Source organism: Quercus lobata, chromosome 10 (genome assembly GCF_001633185.2).
Source record: "Quercus lobata isolate SW786 chromosome 10, ValleyOak3.0 Primary Assembly, whole genome shotgun sequence".
NCBI classification, from domain to species: Eukaryota; Viridiplantae; Streptophyta; class Magnoliopsida; order Fagales; family Fagaceae; genus Quercus; species Quercus lobata.
The window spans coordinates 63514657-63541241 of record NC_044913.1 but is presented as its reverse complement, the minus strand read 5'-3'; the positions used below and the strand labels follow the sequence as shown (position 1 = coordinate 63541241).

General features: G+C 36.0%; 2 protein-coding genes and 1 pseudogene across 2 annotated transcripts; 2 read left to right on the top strand and 1 right to left on the bottom strand.

Moving 5' to 3' along the window:
- The first annotated feature begins 8456 nt into the window (after positions 1 to 8456).
- On the top strand, positions 8457 to 10488 carry LOC115965203 (annotated as a pseudogene).
- A 5351-nt stretch (positions 10489 to 15839) lies between these two features.
- On the top strand, positions 15840 to 19714 carry LOC115965201 (probably inactive leucine-rich repeat receptor-like protein kinase At5g48380). Its single transcript, XM_031084382.1, has 3 exons — positions 15840 to 16301; positions 16655 to 16834; positions 19286 to 19714. The coding sequence occupies exons 1-3, from the start codon at positions 15840 to 15842 to the stop codon at positions 19712 to 19714; spliced, it is 1071 nt and encodes a 356-aa protein (XP_030940242.1).
- Positions 19715 to 24420: 4706 nt separating this feature from the next.
- Positions 24421 to 25311, bottom strand: LOC115965200. The gene has a single exon (XM_031084381.1). It carries the CDS (start codon positions 25309 to 25311, stop codon positions 24421 to 24423), a length of 891 nt encoding a protein of 296 aa, XP_030940241.1.
- Positions 25312 to 26585: the final 1274 nt, after the last annotated feature.

Here is a 26585-nt window from a genome sequence, read left to right as displayed (position 1 = left end):
ACATCTGCGCTATACCTCAAAAGGACTAGTCACAATTAAGGCTCCATGTAATTGTTAATAAAGCCCAGTTCAACCCAGTAAATACCCGATGTGGGACTCATCACACACCCACACATCACACAATCAATCAAATTGGGGTATCACAATCTCCCCCACTTAAATCCGTAACGTCCTCGTTAGGGTCTACTTTGTGGGGTAGTGTCTCTGAGCCCACATGGGATTACTAGGCTGGCTCTGATACCATATGTAACGACCCAAGGAAAAGCGCTAGCCACATCTGCGCTATACCTCAAAAGGACTAGTCACAATTGAAGCTCCTTGTAATTATGTAACGACCCAAGGAAAAGCGCTAGCCACATCTGCGCTATACCTCAAAAGGACTAGTCACAATTGAAGCTCCTTGTGGTTGTTAATAAAGCCCAGATCTACCCAGTAAATACCCGATGTGGGACTCATCACACACCCACACACATCACACAATCATTCAAATTGGGGCATCACAATCTCCCCCACTTAAATCCCTAACGTCCTTGTTAGGGTCCACTTTGTGGGGTAGTGTCTCCGAGCCCACACGGGATTACTGGGCCGGCTCTGATACCATATGTAACGACCCAAGGAAAAGCGCTAGCCACATCTACGCTATACCTCAAAAGGACTAGTTACAATTGAAGCTCCTTGTGGTTGTTAATAAAGCCCAGATCTACCCAGTAAATACCTGATGTGGGACTCATCACACACCCACACACATCACACAATCAATCAAATTAGGGCATCACAATCTCCCCCACTTAAATCCCTAACGTCCTCGTTAGGGCCCACTTTGTGGGGTAGTGTATCTGAGCCCACATGGGATTACCGGACCGGCTCTGATACATTATGTAACGACCCAAGGAAAAGCGCTAGCCACATCTGCGCTATACCTCAAAAGGACTAGTCACAATTAAGGCTCCATGTAATTGTTAATAAAGCCCAGTTCAACCCAGTAAATACCCGATGTGGGACTCATCACACACCCACACATCACACAATCAATCAAATTGGGGTATCACAATCTCCCCCACTTAAATCCGTAACGTCCTCGTTAGGGTCTACTTTGTGGGGTAGTGTCTCTGAGCCCACATGGGATTACTAGGCTGGCTCTGATACCATATGTAACGACCCAAGGAAAAGCGCTAGCCACATCTGCGCTATACCTCAAAAGGACTAGTCGCTATTGAGGCTCCTCGTAGTTGTTAATAAAGCCCAGTTCAACCCAGTAAATACCCGATGTGGGACTCATCACACATCCACACACATCACATAATCAATCAAATTGGGGCATCACACATCCTCCTGCCCTCAAGCTAGAAGACCAACTGAAGCTGCACACAGCTTCAGCTTCTTAATAGTGACACCTTAGTCAATACATTTACCAGTTTCTTAGATCCACAAATCTTCTCAAGTATTACCAACTTATCTTCAACAAGGTAATAGATAAAGTGGTATTTTGTCTATATATGCTTCGACTTTGAATAAAAAGCCGAATTTTTAGCAAGAAAAATTGCACTCTGGCTATCACTGTGTAGAATGCCCATCTCCTGCTTTTTACCTAATTCATCTAAGAAGCCATGTAGCCAAATCATATCGTTTCCAACTTCAGTTGTTGTAACATACTCAGCTTCTGTATTAGACAAAGTAACAAGCTTTTGTAGATTTGAAGCCCTGGATATAGCTGTACCACCCAGAGTAAATATAAACTCAGTAGTACTCTTTCTACTATCATTATCACCAGCAAAATCAACATCTACATAACCTTGTAGTTTCAAACCTGCACCTGTGAAGTAAAGACATGTATCTGATGAATCCCTCAGATATCTCAGAATCCACTTGACTACCTCCCAATGTTGCTTTCCTGGCCTACTCATGAATCTGCTCACAACTCCCATTGCATGTGCAATGTTTGGCCTTGTACACACCATAGCATACATCAAGCTACCAATAGCTGAGGCATAGGGCACCTTGCTCATATGGTCCTTTTCTTCTACTATCTTTGGTGACTATTCTTTGCTTAGTTTGAAATGACTACCCAAAGGTGTGCTCACTGGTTTAGCTTCATTCATGTTGAACCTATTGAGAATTTTCTTCACATATTCTAACTATAAAAGCTTCAATGTACCATTAGCCTTGTCTCTAACGATTCTCATACCAAGGATTTGCTTTGCAGCTCCCAAATCCTTCATTGCAAACTGTTTTGACAATTGCTTCTTTAGATCATTAATCTCCTCAATGTTAGACCCTGTAATGAGCATATCATCCACACATAACAATATAAGGATGTAAGAATTGCCAAAGAACTTAGTATAACAACAGTGATTAGCCTCACATCTCTTAAACCCAATTCTATGCATAAAACTGTCAAATTTCTTGTACCATTGTCTTGGAGCTTGTTTTAGGCCATACAAGCTTTTTCTTAATTTGCAGACTAGATTCTCTTGTCCCTGAACAATGAACCCTTCTGGCTGAATCATGTAAATGTCTTCCTCCAAGTCACTATGAAGGAATGCTGTCTTCACATCTAACTACTTAAGATATAAATTTTCTACAGCCACCATTCCCAATACCAGTCTGATTGTTGACATCTTCACAACTAGAGAAAATATTTCTGAGTAGTTAATGCCCTTCTTTTGTTGGAACCCTTTGACAACTAATTTGGCCTTGTAACGCTTGCTACCATTATGCTCAATCTTTATTCTCTATACCCACTTGTTGTGCAAAACCTTCTTTCCTACTGGCCATTCAGTCAATTTCCATGTCTGATTCCCTATCATCCTTCATGGCTAACTCCCACTTGCTTGAATTTTCATCCTGCAAGGTTTCATCATAACAATCTGGCTCATCACCATCAATCAATAGGAGACAATTTAGAGCAGGTGAATAATGTTGTGGAGGTCTAATGGTCCTAGAAGATTTACGGACTTCAGCTACAGGTGTACTTTGATCTACCTGTGAATCTACATTTTCCTTATCTTCTTCACCTCTTTTCTGGACAGTACTTTCAGTCAATATCATCTAAGTTGACAAACTCAGATTTCTATTGATCTATCTCTTTAACATTTGGCACTATAGTTAACTTGTTCTTGTACATAACCTATTCATTAAATATCACATTTCTACTTCTAATAATTTTTCTGTTTTGTTCATCCCAAAACTGATAGCCAAATTTCTCATCACCATAGCAATGAAAAAACATATTTTAGACTTTGCATCAAGTTTACCATAAGCAACAAAATCAATATGAACATAAGAGACACAAACAAAAACTTTTAAATGGGAAAACTTTACCTTTTTACCACTTCAAACCTCTTTAGGAAGTTTGAACTCCATGGGAATTGCTGGTCCTCGATTTATCAGGTAAGCTGCAGTACTAACAGCATCAGCCTGCAAAGTTTTTGGTAATCCAGCATGCAACCTCATACTCCTAGCACACTCATTGAGAGTTCTATTCATGCGCTCAGCCACACCGTTCTATTGTGGTGTCCCAGGAATAGTCTTCTCCATCTTGATTCCATGTGCAGCACAATACTCACTAAACCCTCCATCTATGTACTCTCCTCCATTGTTTGACCTCAAACATTTTACTTTTAGACCTATTTCTGTCTCAACTATAGCTTTTCACTTCTTAAAAGTCTCAAATACATCATATTTATTTTTCAGAAAATAAACCCATACGTTTTTGCTTGAGTCATCAATGAAAGTGATGTAATATCTTGAACCCTTAAGGGATGCAATCGGAGAAGGCCCCCACAAATCAATATGTACTAACTCCAATTTTTTAGCCTTTGTTGTCTTGCCAGTTTTCAAGAAGCTCATTTTTTTTCTACTTTTCTAAGATGCAGCTTTCACACATGTCAAAATCAGCGAACTTCAATTCTGGTAGTTTCCCTTTTGACAGCAACATCTTCATCCCTTTCTCACTCATGTGACCAAGTCTGTGATGTCATGGGCTTGTATCAGTACTTGCTTCAGCAACTGCAATTGTGTCTCTTGGACTTGAGGTCATATATAGAGTATCAGTCTTTTTTTCACGGGCTAATACTCTAACTCTCTTTGTAACCTTCCAAGTACCACCAATAAATAGTATTGTATGCCCTTCATCATCAAGTTGTACAACAAAAATTAGATTCCTCCTCAGGTCGGGAATATGTCGAACCTTCTCTAGTAACCAAACAAACCCATTGGGCAACAATATCCGAACGTCTCCCATACCCACAACAATTGTATTGACCCCTTGTGATTAAATTAATTGATTAATTAGCCAAGTTTATTAATTAATCAAATTAACATGCAAAGCATGTGGTAGCACAAACAAATCACCAATTAAACAAAGTGCAGTGAAAATTAAATTGACATAGTGATTTGTTTACGAATAGGAAAAACCAACACGGCAAAAACCCCATCAGGTGATTTTCAGGTCACTACTCCCGAAATTCCACTATTATCACAACAAGCGGTTACAAGTAAAGGAATCCTAGTACCTTATACCAACCTACAGTTGAACCTTTCCCTCAGTACCTAATTGAACTTGTTTTGTAATGACAATTTCTCCTTTTGATGCATAGCTTCCAACTACGTGACTAACCAATTGTGCGAATCCTAATACGTGACTTCAGTCACCAACTAGAGAAGGTTGTTGGCTGCAAAGTTCTTCAATTCATCTACACGATGAAGATCAAAAATATGCTTGGTCATTAAACCCTACAGTGCACAAACACTGCAACTTCTTCAGAAGAGATGAACTAGGGCAAAACTGTGTCTCCGGTCACAAATTGCTTGAACAAACTTTGCTCAACACTTGTGCAACTTGTGTCCTCTTTGACGGCCCTTAAAATAATCATTTTATATGTCTAGGGTTAGGAGAAAAGAAGTCCCAAAGACACATACACGAATTCCAAGAAAACAGATCAGAATTTCTGATTCTTTCTTAAACCCTGACAGGTAGGAGGTGTCGAGCAGCTGTTAAGCAAGTGTCGAGCACACGGGTTGAACAACTTCTTAAATCTCGACACATGCTAGCTGTCGAGCTTTAATGAACTTGCCCTTCTCAGCTTGTTTCTAGGACAGACTTGATGACTTCAACACTTGATCTTGAAACACAGTTTCCTAAAGTATTAAAAACACCTATATCTACCCTATTACAAGTAAAGTGCATTTTGTCAAAGGATTAGTCAATTACATAAAATAGTGACATATGTTCCTAACAAGTGAATCACATATGTCCTAACATGTTGTTTAAATTTTAAACTATAATCTGTGTACTTAAGAAAAATCCTAAACATGTTCAAGAAGATTACACAATATAGATTCTTATAAATTTTATTTTCCATGGCCCCTTACTTTAACCATAGAAACTACTCATAAGTAATACCCATTATACAGCTAGGCCCATTATTATGGCATCCTAAACTTTTAGCCTACGTCAGTTTTGGGCCCAAATTAAACCACTTCTTTGCAACAAGAAAATATTTATTTCTTTTTAGTTTTGCTTAATAATACATCTTTCAAAATCAAAATAATAAAATAAAAAATAAATTAAAAACGGTGATGTTAGTCCAGGAAATCCATGCTCAGCAATAATAGTGAAAAACATAATGCTCACTTACAAGAATCAAGTAGCCAAAGCTTCATGTAATTATGCATTTGTCACATCTTTTGGTATTGTCCAGCTCGCAATCAACTGCTTACAGAGCAAGGGAGTCAATTTTGTATTGGAGGCTGTTTTAGTTTTGTAAAAGAAATGAAATTTTTTGATATTGGTTAATACCGATATACTATTTCAAAGTTAGCATTATATATGTGTGTGTGTGTACACGTATACATATATACACACACACACACATTTATACGTTTATAAACATATAATTTAAATCTACAATTTTATAAGACCAAATATTCACCTAAATACATTAATGCAATGTATTATCTCAAATAACTTTTTTTTTTTTTAATTATTTTATTGTTCCAGTTGAAACATCTATATCGATTGAAACACTCGTTAAAATTCCGGTATATGCAGGTGCAACCCAATATTTTATCCAATATATTTTAAAAAAGTATCACTATTGGTTTAACAGTTAGTACGATGTATATCTCTGATACTACTATCAATATGATATGTTATATAGGGGAGGGGAATACAAAATCCGTATTTACAAAGGATTAAAAATGAATCTACATTCTTGTTCTTTCAATCCTGTGGCCAAAATGTATACTAGTTATTTTTTGTAGTATATTAATATTATTGTAGTAGGTCATTGGATGATAACCTGATTGCTCAAGCCTGTGGCAGTGCTAGTCCATTGCACTCGTATTTCCTACCCAATCTACAATTTCATGAAAACGAAGCATATTTAGTAATGTAATGAAAATAATTTAATCAAGGAATTCTATCTGGATTTTCCTTGGTGAGGAAAAGATCCAAATTGAATAGATTATGGTAAAGTGGTCCATCCAAATTCTATCTGGATTTTCCTTGGTGAGGAAAAAGCCCCACATTGAAGGGTGCATTGTTGTTATTATTTTTTTTAAAGCACTGCTTTTTTTTTTTCTTTGCTTGGCCATGTTTATGGGTAATTATTGAGTACTTTTAGAATACCATAAATGTGTGTTCTTCCCTTTCACATAAGAGTCGGTCTCACTAATTAAATATATGGTGGGACTCAAAATTCATATGGGAGGAGGGAGTACGTGTCTATAGTATGAGAAATTATACTATGTTTCAGTAATACCAACTTAGCATCTGTTTTGGTATTTCCTACCCAATAAATGAGTGACATTTGTTTCAAAAAACGACATCAGACTACTCCAATAAATTAATCACAATCTTCTATACTATCGCGAAGATAAATTAATTATTTATTGAAGTAGTCTAATGTGATTTTTTGAAACAAGTGTCACTCATTTATTGGGTAGGAAATACCAAAACAAATGCTGAGTTGGTATTACCGAAATATGGTATACTTTCTCGTACTATAGATGCATACTCCCTCATCCCACATGAATTTTGAGTCCCACCATATATTTAATTAGTGAGACCCACTCTTATGTGAAAGGGAAGAGTACACATGTTTGGTATTTTGGGAGTACTCAATAATTACCCATGAACATGGCCAAGCAAAGAAAAAAACAAGGAGTGCTTTTTTGAAACAGGTGTCACTCATTTATTGGGTAGGAAATACCAAAATAGATGTCACTCTGATAAGGGCCTCAATTTTCAACATTATTTTCATTACGTGGTTTTTTGAAACAGGTGTCACTCATTTATTGGGTAGGAAATACCAAAACAGATGCTAAGTTAGTATTACCGAAACATGATATACTTTCTTGTACTATAGATGTGTAATCCCTCTTCCCCCATGAATTTTGAGTCTAACCATATATTTAATTAGTGAGACCCACTCTTATGTGAAAGGGAAGAGTACACATTTATGGTATTCTGGGAGTATTCAATAATTACTCATGAACATGGCCAAGCAAAGAAAAAAAACAAGGAGTGCTTTAAAAAAAAAAATAACAACAATGCACCCTTCAATGTGGGGCTTTTTCCTCACCAAGCAAAATCCAGATAGAATTCGGATGGACCACTTTACCATAATCTATTCAATTTGGATCTTTTCCTCACCAAGGAAAATCCAGATAGAATTCCTTGATTAAATTATTTTCATTACATTACTAAATATGCTTCGTTTTCATGATATTACTAAATATGCTTCATGCGAGTTGTCATTGCAAAATGAAATCATTAAATTAAACAATTCATCATACAAACACTCTGATAAGGACTTCAATTTTCAACATTATTTTCATTACGTGGTTTTTTGAAATAGGTGTCACTCATTTATTCGGTAGGAAATACCAAAACAAATGCTGAGTTGGTATTGCCGAAACATGGTATGCTTTCTCTTATAGTACTCTGGAGTATTTTATAATTTTCCATGTATTAAAAGAAAAAAAGTTAAGACTCTTAAAAGCACCTTTTAACACCCAAGAGTACAGAACCAGACGGGCCCTGCATCATCATAAATAGATAAATTGGAAAGGAAAAAGAACAAAAGAAATCAATTGTGACATCCTCCACCAAATTGTGAGTCCTTTCTCATTCCTCTGTGCGCTAATACAAATATTGGACAAGCTAATACAAGTTTCATTTCCTATGCTCTAGAGTTTCTACCAGAGTTGACAGTGCATGACTTGGAAATTAGACCCATCAACCACGTTATTTGTATACGGCAATTATTACTTACCTATTGTTGATAGATCATATAGACTTTGGAAAATTGTATTTTTCAAATAGTATTTGATGGAGGTAGTATTTTCCAATTTAAATTTTTCTTAAAGATGAATTTGTTTCCATTTTTGAATTCTCTGTTTAACCTACATGGCTTTCTACATCTAAGTTTTCATGACAAACACACATGCTAATGGCTCATAGTGTGAGACTCGTCATAGCTCTACTTCACATATTTGCATTGTCATTTCTAGACATTCTTAAAATAAGCAATGGCTTAGAGAGTGACATCTACTGCTTGAGGTCCATTAGAGATTCACTAGAAGACCCCCACAACTACTTGAAAAATTCATGGAACTTCAACAACAATACCGCAGGTTTCATCTGTGAATTTGGTGGGGTTGAATGTTGGCACCCAAATGCTAATGAGGTCTTAAATATCCAACTCAGTCACATGATGCTCAAGGGCCAATTCCCTCGTGACATTGAGAATTGCACACATTTAATAGGGTTAGACCTCTCTGCTAATGAACTTTCAGGACCACTCCCATTTGTCTCTGTAAAGTTGTAATTTACAACTATGTTTTATGTTGGTTTTATTCCATGACAAAAGTGTTGTAATTGCTTTAATTTAGTTCCTTGTATTTTGTGGGATTTTATTGTATTGGTTTTAGTATTAAGTTGGTGAAGACTCAAGCTTAATTGAAGAATCGGTGCATTTCGCGACTAGCTCGTGAGAAGGGCATGTGAGAAGCACATGACTGGAAGCTGAAGAGTCGTGCCAGGTTGTCAGTTTCACAAGTATCTCGCAGGTAAGGCCTTCTTGTGAGGTAGTCGTGAAACATTCTGCCTGGAGGATTTTTAAGTGTGACTTTCTTACCCTTCACCCATACTATATATACCATCATTACCCTTAGAAATTGTAAGAATGCCATTCAGAGAGAAAAACCCTAGATAGGTTTTCTACAACATACACACCCATCTTTTTGAGAGAGAGCTACTCATCTTTAGTGAGAAATCATTCTAGCCTCTTCTCCTTCCTTCTCCCATTGTCATACCTTGAGAGGAGATTTGTACCCAAACACTTACCACACCTTTTTAGAGTGTTCAATGAGGTTTTGGTGTTGTTGGGAAGCATTGGAAGAAGCCAGGCTTTGGCAGATGCAATCGAGCGTATTGCAAGATTTGGAGAGCTAGACAAGACATGGTTCCGAGAAGTCTTGTTGGAGTAGGAGCTTGGAGGGCTTAGGTGCATCGGGTAGATTAGGTTTAGAGGGTCTCTTGCTAACCCATGTATCCCAACTGATTTGTCTAGTGGATTGATTATCGCTTGGAGGGTGACGGAAAGGTTTTATGCCGAGTACTTCGGTTTCCTCTTTGATAACACATTGGCATGTTATCTTGTGTTTGCATCCTTCTTCCCTACTCTTTTAGCTTTCATATTTTTGCTATGTTATATTGTATATGGCTTAGAGTAGTTTGTTTGTTTATCCGCTCGCATTTACTCTATTCTGCACTTAGTATAAGTTAGAGTAAAATCTATCAAGCCATAATTTTTATTTAGGGGGTCTAAATAGCTTGTGTGTTTTAACACATTTTCGAGCATTCAGTCTCAAAACTCAATAACTCCGAAAACAAATTTTCTGGGGAAATCCCAAAGAGCTCTGTCAATTTTAGTTTTCTAAATGTTCTTAAACTTAACCATAATCAACTAAATCGTCAAATCCCTTCCCAAATAAGCGACCTCAATCGTTCGAAATGGTTCTAACAATTAGTTGTCATGATTGGTCCCTGTCTTTAACAAAACCGCTACTAAGTTTACAGCTAAGAGCTTTGCTAACAACAAGGAACTTTGTGGAGGGCCATTAGAACCCTATCTAAAACGAATATGGAAATTCTTTTCATTCAAAAATGGGTTTCTAGTTGGTTATGTGCTTTTTGTATTCCACACTTAGTATAAGTTAGAGTAAAATCTATCAAGCCGTAATTTTTCTTTAGGGGGTCTAAGCAGCTCGTGTGTTGTAACACATTTTCGAGCATTCAGTCTCAAAACTCAATAACTCCATAAAAATTTTTTTGGGGAAATCCCAAAGAGCTTTGTCAATTGCAGTTTTCTAAACGTTCTTAAACTTGACCATAATCAACTAACTGGTCAAATCCCTTCCCAAATAAGCGACCTCAATCGTTCGAAGTTCTTCAATGTTGCTAACAATCAGTTGTCATGATTGGTCCCTGTCTTTAACAAAACCACTACTAAGTTTATAGCTAAGATCTTTGCTAACAAAAAGGAACTTTGTGTAGGGCCAATGGAACCCTATCCAAAATGAATATGGAAATTCTTTTCATTCAAAAATGGGTTTCTAGTTGGTTATGTGTTTTTTGTAGGTTCAATAATGGTTTTTTTTTTTTTTTTTTTTTTTTTTTTTTTTTTTTTTTTTTTTTTTTCTGTCCAATTATATGGCTTTTGTAGAGACTAGAAAAATTGGTGGCCCAAGCCCACTTAGAATAGTGGCTAGGTCAATCCAAATGTGGCCCAAAACAATGAATTTGTAAGAGAGGGAAACAAACAACTAAAGGGGGGCTCCGCTCGAGGAGGCACAATAAGGAAGAAAAGATTTATCTTATTAAATGGATGAATCACTTTCTCAATACCAGTTGGCCCGAGGAGGCCACATTTACATAAAAAAATGTTACTGTTCACTCTCTTTTCTCTCTATGTTCTTCTCTATATCTTGGTACTTGTGTCTCTCCCTTTCTCTGTAAACCACCTTTTTCTTATATACTCCTTCTCCCACATCTCAACCATCCATCCTTACCTAACATACCTTCTATCATGACACTTGTCTCTGTCGTTATCTGAAGAAGGTGGTGGAAGGAATCTGCATAGCTGTGACTTGCATTGTTCAGGTCACTTCCTCATCAATGTAGCTGATAAAGCTGTTGCCCACCATTAAATGTGGAGACAACAAGTTACTCCGAACTAGAAACTTCCCCTATGGTCATAGATTCTCTCTCTTCATACCTTTCTCTCCACCTGGAACATCTCAAAGTCCTATGATTCATCCATTCCTCTCATTGGGCGTCCTTCATCCACGGGCCCGTGGCTCGTGGCCTGTGGTATCCCTACACCAATACTGCAACTCTTCAACTTCATCCTTAGTCCTTGAGCACCCACAGCTTTCATGATTAAGAAGAAAAGGATTGAGAAGATGGCAATGTCCAAGAGGAGGAGAACTAATAAAGAAGTTGATCAAGTTAATTACTTGCCAACTAAAGGGCTCTTGCAAGAAGGGAGCAAAATGGTAATTTCCTTCAATCTATTAGAATTAAGAAACTTCTCTTTTATTTATTTAATTATTTTATTTAGTTCAATAGTTACAAAAACCAAAGATTTGAACTCTAATTTTCCTAATAAAGGAGAGCATGCTATGCCACTAAAACTTCTTTTAATTCCTTGGTTTGAAATTTTTGGAAAAAAAAAAAAAAAACCATTTTTTCCTTAAATCATAAAACTGCGTGAAGTTTTAAGTATAACTTCCAAGCCCTTGTGCTATTGTTATATATATAAATTGCTAATTATGTAACACTTAATCCCCTTGAGATTTAAGTATAAGACTTAACCCTAGATTTAAAGTGTATTACAAAACTCTTTGTGGTATTGTTTTATGTAAAAATAGTATGGACAAATATCATCACATGAGCAATTTACATTCTTGTTTTCCTAGATCTTTCAACTACTTACACAAAATAATAATATTTGAAGTTAATTTTACACTCAAAACTTTATAAAGTTTTGAGTTTTCACAAGAAAAATCACAGGGATTTTTGTGTAGCCTTTCCAATGTCACAATTCTCAACTCTACTATGCTCTGGTGATGATTGCATCTTAGTTGGACCTGGTACCATTAATATGTAGATTGAGAATGTAGCATGTGGACCAAGCCATGGAATCAGGTAAAGAAATTTTATTTATTTTTTGATCTATTGAATATTATGTAACTATAACAACAATATTATAGTGTGATGCCAAATTGGTCATGGGTGCAATTTGTTATTGTAGCATTGGGAGTTTAGGCAAAAACCAGCAAGAGACTGGTGTCCAAAACATGACAATTACTATAGTAAATTTTTCCGGTACTCAGAATTGGGTGAGGATTAAATCTTGGCCAAGGCCTAGCAATGGGTTTGCTAGGAGCATTATTTTCCAACATGTCAATATGGTGAATGTCCAAAATCCCATTATAATTGATCAAAATTATTGCCCCTCTAAAGATTGCCCTCATTAGGTACGATATTTTGAAGGATATTTATGCTAATGTTGTTTAAATTTTAAACTATAATCTGTTTGCTTATGAAAAATCCTAAACATGTTCAAGAAGATTACACAATATAGATTCTTATAAATTTTAGTTTCCATGGCCCCTTACTATAATCATAGAAACTACTCATAAGTAATACCCATTATATAGCTAGGCCCATTATTATGGCATCCTAAACTTTTAGTCTACATCTGTTTTTGGCGCAAATTAAACCCCTTCTTTGCAACAAGAAAATCTTTAATTTTTTTAGTTTTTGCTTAATAATACATCTTTCAAAGTCAAAATAATAAAATAAAACATAAATTAAAAACGGTGATGTTAGTTTTTTTAATTTTATAGGTTAGAGTTTGCATACTACTACCATTAATAAGTAGAAAATTGATGTGTGCAAATTTGTTTTCCCATTTTAATAGGCTTCTGGTGTAAAAATTAGTAATGTGACATACCAAGACATTCATGGAAGTTCAGCGACAGGGGTGGCTGTGAATTTTAATTGTAGTCTGGGAAATCCATGCTCTGCAATAACAATGAAAAACATAATGCTCACTTACAAGAATCAAGTAGCCAAAGCTTCATGTAATTATGCATCTGTCACATCTTCTGGTATTGTCCAGCCTACAATCAATTGCTTATAGAGCAAGGGAGTTAATTTTGTATTGGAGGCTGTTTCAGTTTGGTAAAAGAAATTAAATTTTTTGATATTGGTTAATACCATGGTTTTAAAAACCGAACCGAGAGTTGAACAATTTTTTTCAAAATTCCCGGTTCAACCCAATTTTTGACTTTTTTTTTTTGGTTTTTGACCAGTTTTCCCCGATTTTAGGGGTTTTTACCGGACCAGACAGGCTCCTAGTTCCCGGTTGAACCAGTCAAACCGGCCAGTCCGGTCCGTTTTTAAAACATTGGTTAATACTGATATACTATTTCAAAGTTAGCACTATATATATGTGTGTGTGTGCGTGTGTGTGTACACATATTTATATGTTTATAAACATATAATTTAAATCTACAATTTTATAAGACCAAATATTCGCATAAATACATTAATGCAATGTATTAGCTCAAATAACATTTTTTTTAAATTATTTTATTTGAAAGTTCACTTGGTGTATAGAACACTAGTGAATGTTTAGACCCCCAATTTCAAAAATACTAACACAAGCTTATACTCAAACAATAGATGTGTGGAATGATAAGTACAAGCAATACCCAAATAAATAAACAACTCTAAACCACAATTAATTACAACACAGCAACAATTAAAAGGCAAGAGTAAGGATTAGAAAGATGCAAATACAAAGATAACATCGGCACGTGTTATTGAAGAGGAAATCGAAGAACTTGGCAAAAAACCTTTCCGCCACCCTCCAAGTGGTAAAATGATCCACTAAAGAATAAAGTTGGGATACACGAATAACAATAGACCCTCCAAGCCTAATTTACCCAATGCACCTAAGCCCTCCAACCTTCTTGCTCCAACAAAGTTAAGCCTAACTGTGTCTTCTTTAGCTTTCCAGATCCTGCAATAAGCCCATTGCATCAACCAAATGAATTGGTCCTCTCTGAACTGCTTCCCAAGTAGCAAATAATCTTCTCACTGATATGGGTATGATGAGGTAAGGATTTGGCTAAGTATCCTCTCAAGGGTATGTCAATGGAGAGGGTGAGAGTAGAGGAATTTGGAGAGTCAAATGTCTAAGATTGTGGATGAGTCAATCTTGTTTTTCTTTAGGGTTTCTCTCTTAAAATTCTCTCTGGAAGCTCTCTACATTTCATGGGTATAAGGGTATATATAGTAGGGTATGTGATGGAATGTGAAAAAAAACATTTTTTTGCATAACGAGGGGTTCTAGCAACTCACCTACGCGACTGGGACGAGTCGCGAGTTCCAATTGCGAAATAACTGACTGGTCAGACTGTCCTTTTTTGTCTTGTAGTGTTCCAACTATCGTGACCCTTCAACTCCTGTGTGCTTCACATGTGTGGAATTTTGGCGAGTCAACAATTGCGAGCCATTTGTGAGATCCAGTCACGAGAATGCTCTTGAATGCACACACACTTGAATTCTTCACACTCTTTAACACACACCCTTACATGATTCCCACCTAAATACAGGGTATCTAATTGCTGAATTACATTATTGTTGCAGCTAAAACATCTATATCAATTGAAACACTCATCAAAACTCCGGTATATGCAGGTATAACCTAATATTTTATCCAATACATTTTAAAAAAGTATCTGTATCGGTTTAACAGTGAGTATGATGTATACCTCTGGTACTACTATCAGTATGATATGTTATAAAGGGGAGGGGAATACAAAATCCGTATTTATAAAGATAAAAAATGAATATACATTCTTGTCGTTTCAATCCTATGGTCAAAAAAGTATACTAGTTATTTTTTGAAGTATATTAATATTATTGTAGTAGGTCATTGGATGATAAGCTGATTGCTCAAGCCTGTGGCAGTGCTAGTCCATTGGGCGTTCTTGGAGCTGCTTGACCTTGCAATTAGGATATAAGGTTGAAAATTGAAGCCTTTATCAGGGCGTTTGTATGACGAATTGTTTAATTTAATGATTTCATTTTGCAATGACAACTCGCATGAAGCATATTGAGTAATATCATCAAAACGAAGCATATTCAGTAATGTAATGAAAATAATTTAATCAAGGAATTCTATCTGGATTTTCCTTTGTGAGGAAAAAGCCCCACAACTCCCCCACATTGAAGGGTGCATTGTTATTATTTTTTTTTAAAGCACTGCTTGTTTCTTTTCTTTGCTTGGCCATGTCCATATGTGATGAAATGTGTGTATTAGGGTGATTTGTGTATGAGTGAGTGAGTCTCTCTTTACTGATTTGTATTAAAAGAGAAAAGTTAAGACTCTTAATAGCACCTTTTAACACCCAAGTGTAAAGAACCAGACGGGCTCTGTGCATTAATACAATTATTGGACAGGATAATACAAGTTTCGTTTCCTATGCTCTGGAGTTTCTACCAAAGTTGACGGTGCATGACTCGGAAATTAGACCCATCAACCACGTTATTTGTACACAGTAATTATTACTTACCTATTGTTGATAGATAGTATAGACTTTGGAAAATTGTATTTTTCAAATAGTATTCGATGGAGGTAGTATTTTCCAATTAAAAATTTCTTTAAAGATGAATTTGTTTCCATTTTTGAATTATCTGTTTAACCTACATGGCTTTCTACATCTAAGTTTTCATGACAAACACTCATATGCTAATGGCTCATAGTGTGAGACTCGTCATAGCTCTACTTCACATATGTGCATTGTCATTTCTAAACATTCTTGAAATAAGCAATGGCTCAGAGAGTGACATCTACTGCTTGAGGTCCATTAAAGATTCAGTAGAAGGCCCCCGTAACTACTTGAAAAATTCGTGGAACATTAACAACAATACCGTAGGCTTCATCTGTGAATTTGTTGGGGTTGAATGCTGGCCCCCAGATGCTAATGAGGTCTTAAATTTCCAACTCAGTCACATGATGCTCTGGGGTCAATTCCCTCGTGACATTGAGAATTGCACACATTTAACAGGATTAGACCTCTCTGCTAATGAACTTTCAGCACCACTCCCATTTGACATAGGAGACTTGATCCCATTTGTCTCAAAACTCAACATCTCCGGAGACAAATTTTTTGGGGAAATCCCAAAGAGCTTTGTCAATTGCAATTTTCTAATGGTTCGTTTGGATTGAAGGAGAGGGAGGCAAAATTAGCTAATTTTGACTAACTCTACTCTACTCCCCTCCACTCCCCCTCCTTCCCCTCTCCATCCAAACAGGCCATAAATGTACTCAAACTTGACTAGAACCAACTAACTGGTCAAATCCCTTCCCAAATAAGTGATCTCGATCGTTCGAAGTTCTTCGATGTTTCTAACAATCAGTTGTAAGGATTGGTCCCTGTCTTTAGCAAAACCACTACTAAATTTACAGCTGAGAGCTTTGCTAACAACAAGGAACTTTGTGGAGGGCCATTGGAACCCTGTCCAAAATGAATATGGAAATTCTTTTCATTTGAAAATGGTTTCTAGTTGGTTGTGTTTTCTGTAGGTTCAGTAATGGCTTTTTTTCTATCCAATTATATGGCTTTCATGATTAAGAAGAATAGGATTGAGAAGATGGCACTGTCCAAGAGGAGTAGAACTAATAAAGAAGTTGATCAAGTTAACTACTTGCCAACTAAAGGGCTCCTACAAGAAGGGAGGAAAACGGTACTTCCTCTCAATCGATTAGAATTAGGAAAATTCTCTTTATTTATTTATTAATTATTTTTTTAATTCAATAGTTAAAACGACCAAAAGATTTGAACTCTAATTTTCCTAACAAAGGAGAGCATGCTATGCCATTAAAACTTCTTTTAAGTTTTTGGTTTGGAATTTTTGTGGGGGGGGGGGGGGGGGGGGGGGGGGGGACCCTATTTTTTTTTCCTTAAATCATAAAACTGCGTGAAATTTTGAGCATGTCTTATATATATATATTATATATATATAATATATATATAATATATATATATATATATATATAATATATTGAATGAATAAATCAAACCATCATCGGTTCCAAATCAAGTTTCAAAAGACAAAATTGAAGTGAAAATTTGTAAAACATTTTGGCGCATATGAAACAACCATTTTTACAGTGACCTTATTGTCAATTCTGCTAAAACGTGTCCAATACTACTGTGACTTTGATAAGTCATTAGAAATTTCTGTGGATGTAGAATTCAGATGCTGGTCCAGCCAGTTTTCATTTCTTAATTTTTTTCTCTATTGACTGAACTGAAACGAGTCTCCAACTCTCCATAGGAATTTTGATTTGTCAAAAAAGACTCTTAATCAATCATGTCATTGACAAAAAAGATATCCTAGTTCAATAGGAATTGTGATTTGTGAGAGGTGGGGTTCAAGAACTAGGCAGCAATTAATAGCTAAGGATTTCTGGCTAAATGCTGGGAGGAGTGTCACAGTCTCAGTCTCACATGCAAATACCGCTTTCATCAAATTAAATATTTTGGACCAGATCATTGTCCACCGTGTTTAACACTCTCCAAGTCTTTTTTTTTTTTTTTTTTTTTTTGTGCTCTGTTTGTTACTTTGCTTTTTTGCCTTTTTCCACATTGAATGTACCGACACCAACATCTAGCCCAACGTGTCACCAATGTATAGCTTGTATTTAATTGTAGCTATTTTTGCTATTATTGAATTAAGGTTCTGATTTGCCAAAAAAATAAAAACCTATTAATGGGGACAAATTCACTTGTATTGTCATATGAGATGAGTTCAAGTTACACCTGGTGTAACTCTAAAGGATTACACCAAAAGGATTACACCTTTTTTAAATCATTGGATTTAAGTAGATCAATATCATTAATACTAATATCTGAATTGATCTCATTTATTATTCCTTATATAATACATTTTATACTTATTTCTAAACCAAAAAAAAATTATACGGTTGACTCTTTCTTTCTTCACTGCACGTCTCTCTCTCTTTCTCTCTGCACATTTTTTTCTCTATCTCCTCCAAGGCTCTTCCACCTCCACGGTCAAATCGCCAACAACCAAAAAAAAAAAAAAGCCACAGATGGTGCAGATTCAACAAATGCTGTAGTACTCATTAATGGTAACGAGGCTAAACAAGAGTAGTGTAGAATAATAAAGGAACCCGTCTGCCTAAAAGCAATTGGTCATGGATGGAAATAGCGTCAACATCACAGAGGAAGAGTGGATACGAATTCAACAGATGGAGCAATACTTGTTAATGTTTTGTCATTGGCATGGTAGTGCATTGAATTTTGTCATTGGACACACAGTATAAAATGTTTCTTAGCTTCAGTTATGAGCTTTTTTTACTCTCTTTTTTAGCATATTCTGAGGTCTTATCCTCAAAATATTTTGTGCCATTGTAAATGTAGAAAAAATTGAAGTAATGATTATTACTGAGATTTATTTTTCTTTTCATTGTTCAAATTCAAAGAACTTAACATTAGCTTATAAAAAAACTATATAATCACATCAAAGTAATTACAGTCTCCAACCTATTATAATTTTAAAAGTTTGGTTAAATTCAATCTCCTTAGAATCAAAGAGAACCAAGGATGGTAATACTTTCCAACTATAATTATCATCTACATGTCAAAGGACCAAAGACAAAAATGCAGTGGAGAACATGTACGGCAGGCTGTGTTTTTTTTTTTTTTTTTTTTTTTTTTTTGTTGTGCTGCCAGTGACCTGGCATGGTTGTGGGGGTGGAAGAGCCATGGAGGAGAGAGAGAGAGAAAGAGTCAGCCGTACAAATCTTTTTGGGTTTAGAAATAAGTACAGAGCGTATTAAATAAGGAATAATAAATGAGATCAATTAAAATATTAGCATTAATAATAGTCTTTTTTTGACCATTGGATCTACTTAAATCTAATGGTTTAAAAAAGGTGTAACTCTAAAAGGTGTAACTTGAACCCATCTCATATATATATATATATATATATATATTTGTATATATATAAATTGTTTATTATGTAACAAGTAATCCATTGTCAAAATGGTAATTGAAACAACCATCAATATAATGCAATTATACAGGCAATTACAAGAAACATCGTGTTCAATTTTATTGAAATATCTGGTTAGTTATAACGCAAAATAGCAAATAATTTGATTCACAGATTTATAAGTTGGAGGGAATGGTTTCTAGAATGAACTTTATAGAATTCAGTGAGGCAACTAGCAATTTCAGCACAAACAATGTTATTGGATTAGGAAAGATAGGGATGATGTACAAGGCAGTGCTTCCAAATGGTTCACCCCTTGCAGTTAAGAGGTTATATAGTTGTCAATTGTTTGAGAAACAATTCATTTCAGAGCTATTGGCTCTTGGGACATTGAAACACAATAACTTAGTTCCCATCTTGGGATTCTACAGAGAAAGGAAGGAGAAACTTCTAGTGTACAAATATATATCGAATAGTAATCTTTATTATTGGCTACGTGCAAGGGAGAGCATGGATAAGATCTTGGAATGGCCTCTGAGGAATAAAATTGCCATTGGGATAGCAAGAGGCTTAGCATGCCTTCACCATAAATGCAATTTCTGAGTCGTTTTTCTTAACTAGAATTCAAACTCTATCTTACTCAATATGAATTTTGAGCCAAAGATATCAAATTTTGGAGGGGAAAAAATTTTGAGTTATGGAGGGGTAATGTTCATGGATTCAAATGACATTGATTCGAGAAATAGCTCTTTTGAAGACAGTGGGGTTTGGGAGTCGGGCTTTGTTAAAAATGATGTCTATGACTATGGAGTTCTACTTCTTGAGCTAATTATAGGGAAGGAATCCGTTCATATCAATAATTATCCAAACAATTTGAATGAGAGTTTAGTTGACTGGATTACTCATCTTTGGACAAGTTCTTCTGAAGACTACTATGTCATTGATAAATCTTTGATTGGTCGAGAATTTGATGGTGAAATCTGAAAGCTCAAAATTGTGTGAAAACACAAGAGCTTGTTTAGACCCCAATTAAAAAAAAAAAAAAAAACAGATAGATTGTAATTACTCTAACTTATCTAAGTGCAGAAACAAGAGTAAATGAAGAGAAATCAACTGAAACTACTCTAGTGCATAAATATGAACAACAATCAATAAAAGTAAAGCATAAAACTAAGGGAAGAGAAATGCAAACACAAGATAACACGGCAATGTGTTATCGAAGAGGAAATCGAAGAACTTGGCGAAAAACCTTTCCGCCGGCCTCCAAGTGGTAAATCGATCTACTAGGCAACAAATTAGGATACATGAATAGCAAGAGACCCTCCAAGCCTAATCTACCCAATGTACCTAAGCCTTCCAAGCTCCTACTCCAACAAGGCTTCTCAAAACCGTGTCTTGTCTAACTTTCAGGATCCCGCAATACACCCGATTGCATCCGCCAAGCCTCACCGGCTTCTTTTGGCAAATCCCCAAAGCTTCCCAAGCTCCAAAACACTCTTTCCACTCTGAATAGGTGTGGGTTGTGTTTGGGTACAAATCTCCTCTCAAGGTATAACAATGGGAGAGGGAAGGAAAAAAGACTAGAATGATTTCTCACTGAGGATGAATAGCTCTCTCTCTAAAAGATGGGTGTGTATGTTGTAGAAAACCTACCTAGAGTTTTTCTCTCTGAATGGCCTGCTTACAATTTATGGGTAATGAGGGTATATATAGTATGGGTGAAGGGTAAGAAAGTCACACTTAAAAATCCTCCAGGCATAATGTTTCGTGACTACCTCGCAGGAAGGCCTTACTCGCAAGACACTCTTTAGCCTGGCACAACTCTTCAGCTTTCAATCATGTGCTTCTCACATGGCTACTTCGTGAGTTAGCTTCTCGCGAGCTTCTCATGAAATCCACCTAATCTTCAATTAAGTTTGAGTCTTCACCAACTTAATACTAAACCCAATACAATAAAATCCCACAAAATACAAGGAACAAAATTAAAGCAAATACAACACTTTTTGTCATGGAATAAATGACAACTTTAAAAAATCTTTTAGTTCTTTATAATTGCATGTACTTGTCTTTAAGTCGTTTTCTGATCAACGGCTAACAATGCTTGAATTGTACAATACAATAAGTACTTTCTAGATGAGATATGGAATCACAAATGACTCTGAGCTATTTTGGCTTCGTTTGGGAGTTCATAAGGGAATGAAATGGAATGATCATAGGGGAATGGAAAGGAAAGGAAAGGAATGGAATGAAATGTATTTAAGCAAGAGAATTGAATGAAATTGAATTAAGTCACCTTGATTGGATGTTTTAGAAGAAATGAATGAAAATGAATGGAATATTACTATTAGATCCCTATTTTAAAATAAAGAGTTGAATATATAGGGGTATTTTGAGAGTTTTAGTAAAAAATTCATTAAACCTAATTCCATTTCCTCCCATTCCTCCCAATTTTGAGTGGAATGAAAATTGACTTAAGAGAATAGAGAGAAATAAGTGTTCCCTCCTATCCATTCCATTCCTTCCCACTTAAACTCCAAAACAAATGAATGAATTTTCCATTCCCTCCATTAAAACTCCCAAACAAGGAAAGGGAAGAATATTCTAAAATTATTCTTTTCATTCCTTTCCATTCCCTCCTCCCAAATGAGGGCTTAGTCAATCTGAAATTGCTATTGCACGTACGATAAATGAAATTGTTAAGGACATTACATAGATCATTTGAAGCATGGCCAATTTGGTTCAATTCGGTCTACTTTGGTCTAATCAAGTATTCAGTTAAGTTTCCAAGGGTCTTGTAGCTAAATTGGCACTTCTCTATGCACGAAGCGCTTGGGGGTCTAAGGAAGAAGGGATTTAAACTGCAGTTTTAGTAGCATATTGTCATTATTTCTATAAAAAAAATATTCAGTCCATTTCGGTCCATTTGGTCTACTTTTGTTCAATTCGGTCCAGGTTGGTCAATTTTGATCCATTTTGGTCCAGTTCGGTCAATTCAGTCCACTTCCACCCATTTCAGTCCATTTGGTCCAGTTTAATCCATTTCGGTACAGTTTGGTCTATATAGTCCACTTCAATCCAATTTGGTCTATTTGGTCCAATTTGGCCCATTGCAGTTTATTTAGTCTAGTTTGGTCCAATTCGGTCATTTTGGTCCAATTATGATAAGGAAAAATGCAAAATAACATGTTATAGTCAACCCTTAAATAATTGTACTCATCCAATTAAAAAAAAACTGCAATACTTATATGTATTTGCTTAGTATTAGTCAAAACTAATATAATTGGCCGAGGATTTGATGGTGAAATCTTTCAATTTCTTAGAATTACATGTACCTGTCTTTAGCCCCTTCCCAGGTCAAAGGCCAACAATGCTTGAATTATATAATACAATTAGTAGTTTGGGAGAGAGATATGGCGTCATAAATGACACTGAGATGTTGAGGCAATCTGAAATTGCTACTCCAAGTATCTCAAATGACATTGTTGAGGTATAAATTACATAGACCAACTTAAGTATGAGATACAAAGTGTAACTATTGCCTTGAGAAAGTTATGTAACGTATCTGCAGCGGTCCGGACGTTGTTAATTTGGGCTACGTTTGCTTGTTGTGATCTCTTTCTGTCATTTGTCTTAAAGGTAATTCAAGTGCTGGATGCATATCAAGTCACATAGTATCTACTCTCCTTGTGCTCTTTTTGCCTCAGTAAAAAGGAAAGAAAATGGTTGTATTGAATAATCTCTCTCTCTCTCTCTCTCTCTCTCTCTCACACACACACACACATATATATATATATATATATATATCAAAGCATGGACCATGCACTTAGAAGAAAAAAAATTCTATATGAATATTTGTTCTCTGGTTTTTGGTAAATACAAATTCTCTGTTTTGCTCTTTATATTCTACTAATCACAATTTGCAATGCATTTATTTGATTTTTCTTACAAATAACCAAAGTTTAAAATGAAAAAATAAACTATATGACAAGTTGTAACTAGTGAAAAATAAAGTAGAATACAAAAAAATGAAACCAAAGATTTGTATCCGTTACTTGGCATGTACCCATTTAGACTTTAGAATAATTGTTCAAATTGCCAAAATAGATTTTTTTTTTTTTCTTTGTTGAATCAGATGCATCTTGAGATTATGTTGGTAGACTACTTGTATAACTGCTTATTGGCAACAGTCAGCCATCATTTCTGATAAAGAGTTACCTCTCAATCTGTATTTGTTCGTTTGCATGGGCCACTGTTAAATCATTCTAAATCTATAACCATTGACCAAAAGATTTGAAAAAATTACATTACTTTGGTCTATGAGATCATGATTAACCCAACTATAGGTGATCATTGATGCAGGCAAGCAAACAATTTTAATAATTCTAAATGTTAAACCATACCAAGCTTTCTACCCAGTTGAGGATCAGGATGTGTTTTTATTTGATTAAGAAGCGTGCTGCTATAGTAATTATTGGAAACTAATTTTTAAATTTTGTAACTACATAAAAATTATAAATAAGTAATTTTTACTCAAATCTTATTTCATACTAATATCAATTAAAGTATTAATAGCATAAAAATTAAAAGTTCATATTTCAACCCAATAAAGTTCCACCCAAATTCTATATATATATATAATCAAAGAAAGATAAAATGAAATGAGATTTTTTTTTTTTTTTTTTGGGAAAAATGGTTGGGGACATTACAGTTTCAACTTTCAATGAATAATTTATCTACATAACCGTAAAAAACTTTTAATTACTCAATTATATATTTAAAATTCAAATATATATATATGTTGAATAAAATTTACATTGTTAAATGAATTTGTAATAAAACGGGTCAACCTATCTTAAAATGGCACAAATCATATAGTGGATAAAATGTAATTAACCTAGTCTTTTAATTATTGTATGTGTGTATGCTTGTACTATTTGCTTCAACAAAGGAAAATTTTTCAATACAATATTAAGATTATTTACTGGAACGTTATTGGTTTCATTGATCGCTTCCTCCAACTTTGGGAATTTTTCAAGTCCAAATTTGGTATTTCCGAAAGATAATATACTTTCTCATTGTATCAGCGAAAAACAAACTTGAAATCAGAGATAAATGCGGTCAGGACTGGCAATGAGTATTCCAAGAAAATTAGGAGCCATTGAATTAAATAAACCGCTGAGATGAGAAGAATTGCTCCACGTGCAAAGGATCTAATCCCAAAAGATGCTCCAAGAGTTTACATGTTACACATGTAAAGTTACAAAAATTATAATACGGTTTTTTTTTGAGAAAGAAGTCAATGTAATTTATTAAGAAAAACCCGATAAATCGGTTTGGAATACAGAATAAAATTGAGGAGGAACATCCTCCATCCAAACTAGAAAATCTGGTATGCCAACTGCATGTCTAGCCAGACTATGTGCTAACTTGTTGCCTTCCCTCTTTGTATGAGAGTAACGCAACTCATCAAATTGTTGGGACAAAAACCTTGCTTCCTCCAACAGTAATCCGTATGGCACCAAAACCATCCTATCCTCCCTTAAACCCGCAATAACATCCAATGAATCACCCTCTAACACAGCCCGGTTCACCCCTACATCCGCTGCAAAGGAAAGAGCCCATGTCGCAGCCATAGCTTCTACCTCAGAAGCGCCTAACATCTGGTGCACCACCTTCGAACATGAGGCAATAACAAGACCTCTGCTATCTCTAATAACCACTCCTAGACCAGATTTCTTTTCCGTTGGGAAGTTCGCTCCATCAAAATTAATCTTGAACGTACCTGAAGGTGGGGGCTGCCACTTACATATCGTTGGTTGAGTGCGCATGGGAACTAGATTAGGACTAATCTGTCTTGCTTGGTACTCGGCTAGCCATTTTTTTGAGAGAAAAGCAATCTGATGGATGGCATCTGCTGTTTGGTTAAGCCGCACTCGGTTTCGCTGGTTCCAAATGGACCAAACCGTGACTGCAAATACTTCCAGCAGTTGTGTGTGTTTGATTATCCAAGATAAGAGTTCTTTGAAGGTTAGGAAATGTACTTCACCTCTGAAACTCCACTGTTCCGGGTTTGCCCAAACCAAATCAAGCTCAGAGCACGACCACAATGCATGGAGTGAATTTTCTGTATCATCTCGGCACCTCACACACAAATCATCCTCTGTAATTCTGCGTTGAAACAGAGCATGTTTTGTTGGCATGGCTTCACGGCACGCCCTCCACAGTAAGGTCTTCACTTTTTGTGGCACATTCATGGACCAAATCTGCTTCCATACTTGTGTGTCATCAGTTGTTGCCGAGGCATGAGCTCTCTCCATCAATTCTTCCTCCGTTTTTAGAAAATTGTATCCAGATTTGCAGCTGTACACCCCATTGCTTGAATAAGGCTAGAACAGAACGTCCTCTGCCTCAGTTCGGCCTAATGGAATATTCTTGATTAAATCTGCTTCTTCCTCATGGAATAAACCCTCCACCATCTCTACGTTCCATTGCCTAGTTTGTGGATCGATGAGGATATCCACAGTTGAGTCTTCAAAGTCTACAATTGGACAACTAGATAACAAGGGAGGATGCTTCCTTGGCAGCCAATGATCCTGCCAAACTCTAATTTTTTTCCCATTGCCAACCCTCCACCTCGCTCCCCTTTGAATCACATCCCTCCCAATGAGAATGCTCTTCCATGCATAAGAGCCCATTCTTGAGTCCTTAGCCTCCATGATCGTTGTATTTGGAAAAAACCTTGCCTTAAAGACCTTGTAGAAGAGAGTATTATGATCATGCAAAAGCCGCCAAGCATGTTTTGCTAGGAGTGAATCGTTGAACATGGCAAGATCTTTAAAACCCATACCACCCACTACTTTTGGTTTAGTTAGGTCATCCCATTTAACCTAATGAATTTTCCTCTGGTCACCTCGTTGTCCCCAAAAATTTTTTTTAATCATAGCTTCAATCTCATCGCATAATCCCAAGGGAATTTTGAAACATCCCATTGTGTATGTTGGGATGGCTTGGATGACTGATTTTATCAACACCTCCCTACCTGCTTGTGACAGTAGCTTCCCTTCCCAACCTTGAATTTTTCTCCACACCCTCGACCTAATGTAGTTGAAGCTAGCTTTTTTCCCTTTCCCAACCAAGGATGGTAGACCCAAATACTTCTCATACTGCATGATTTCTGGAACTCCCCAAGCTTCTTTGATATTATTCTTTATTGCATCATCAGTTGCTTTGCTAAAGAAAAGGGCTGTTTTGGCTTTGTTAATTTTTTGTCCTGATGCCTCTTCATAAGCATTCAAAATATCCAGCACCCTCCCACACTCCTCCATGGTTGCCCTGCAAAAGAGAAGACAATCATCTGCAAAAAGCAGATGTGTTAGTTTTGGGCCTCTCCTACATAAGGAAAAACCATGGATATCACCATCCATCTCCGCCTTTTTAATCAACCCATTCAGCCCCTCCGTGCATAGTAAAAACA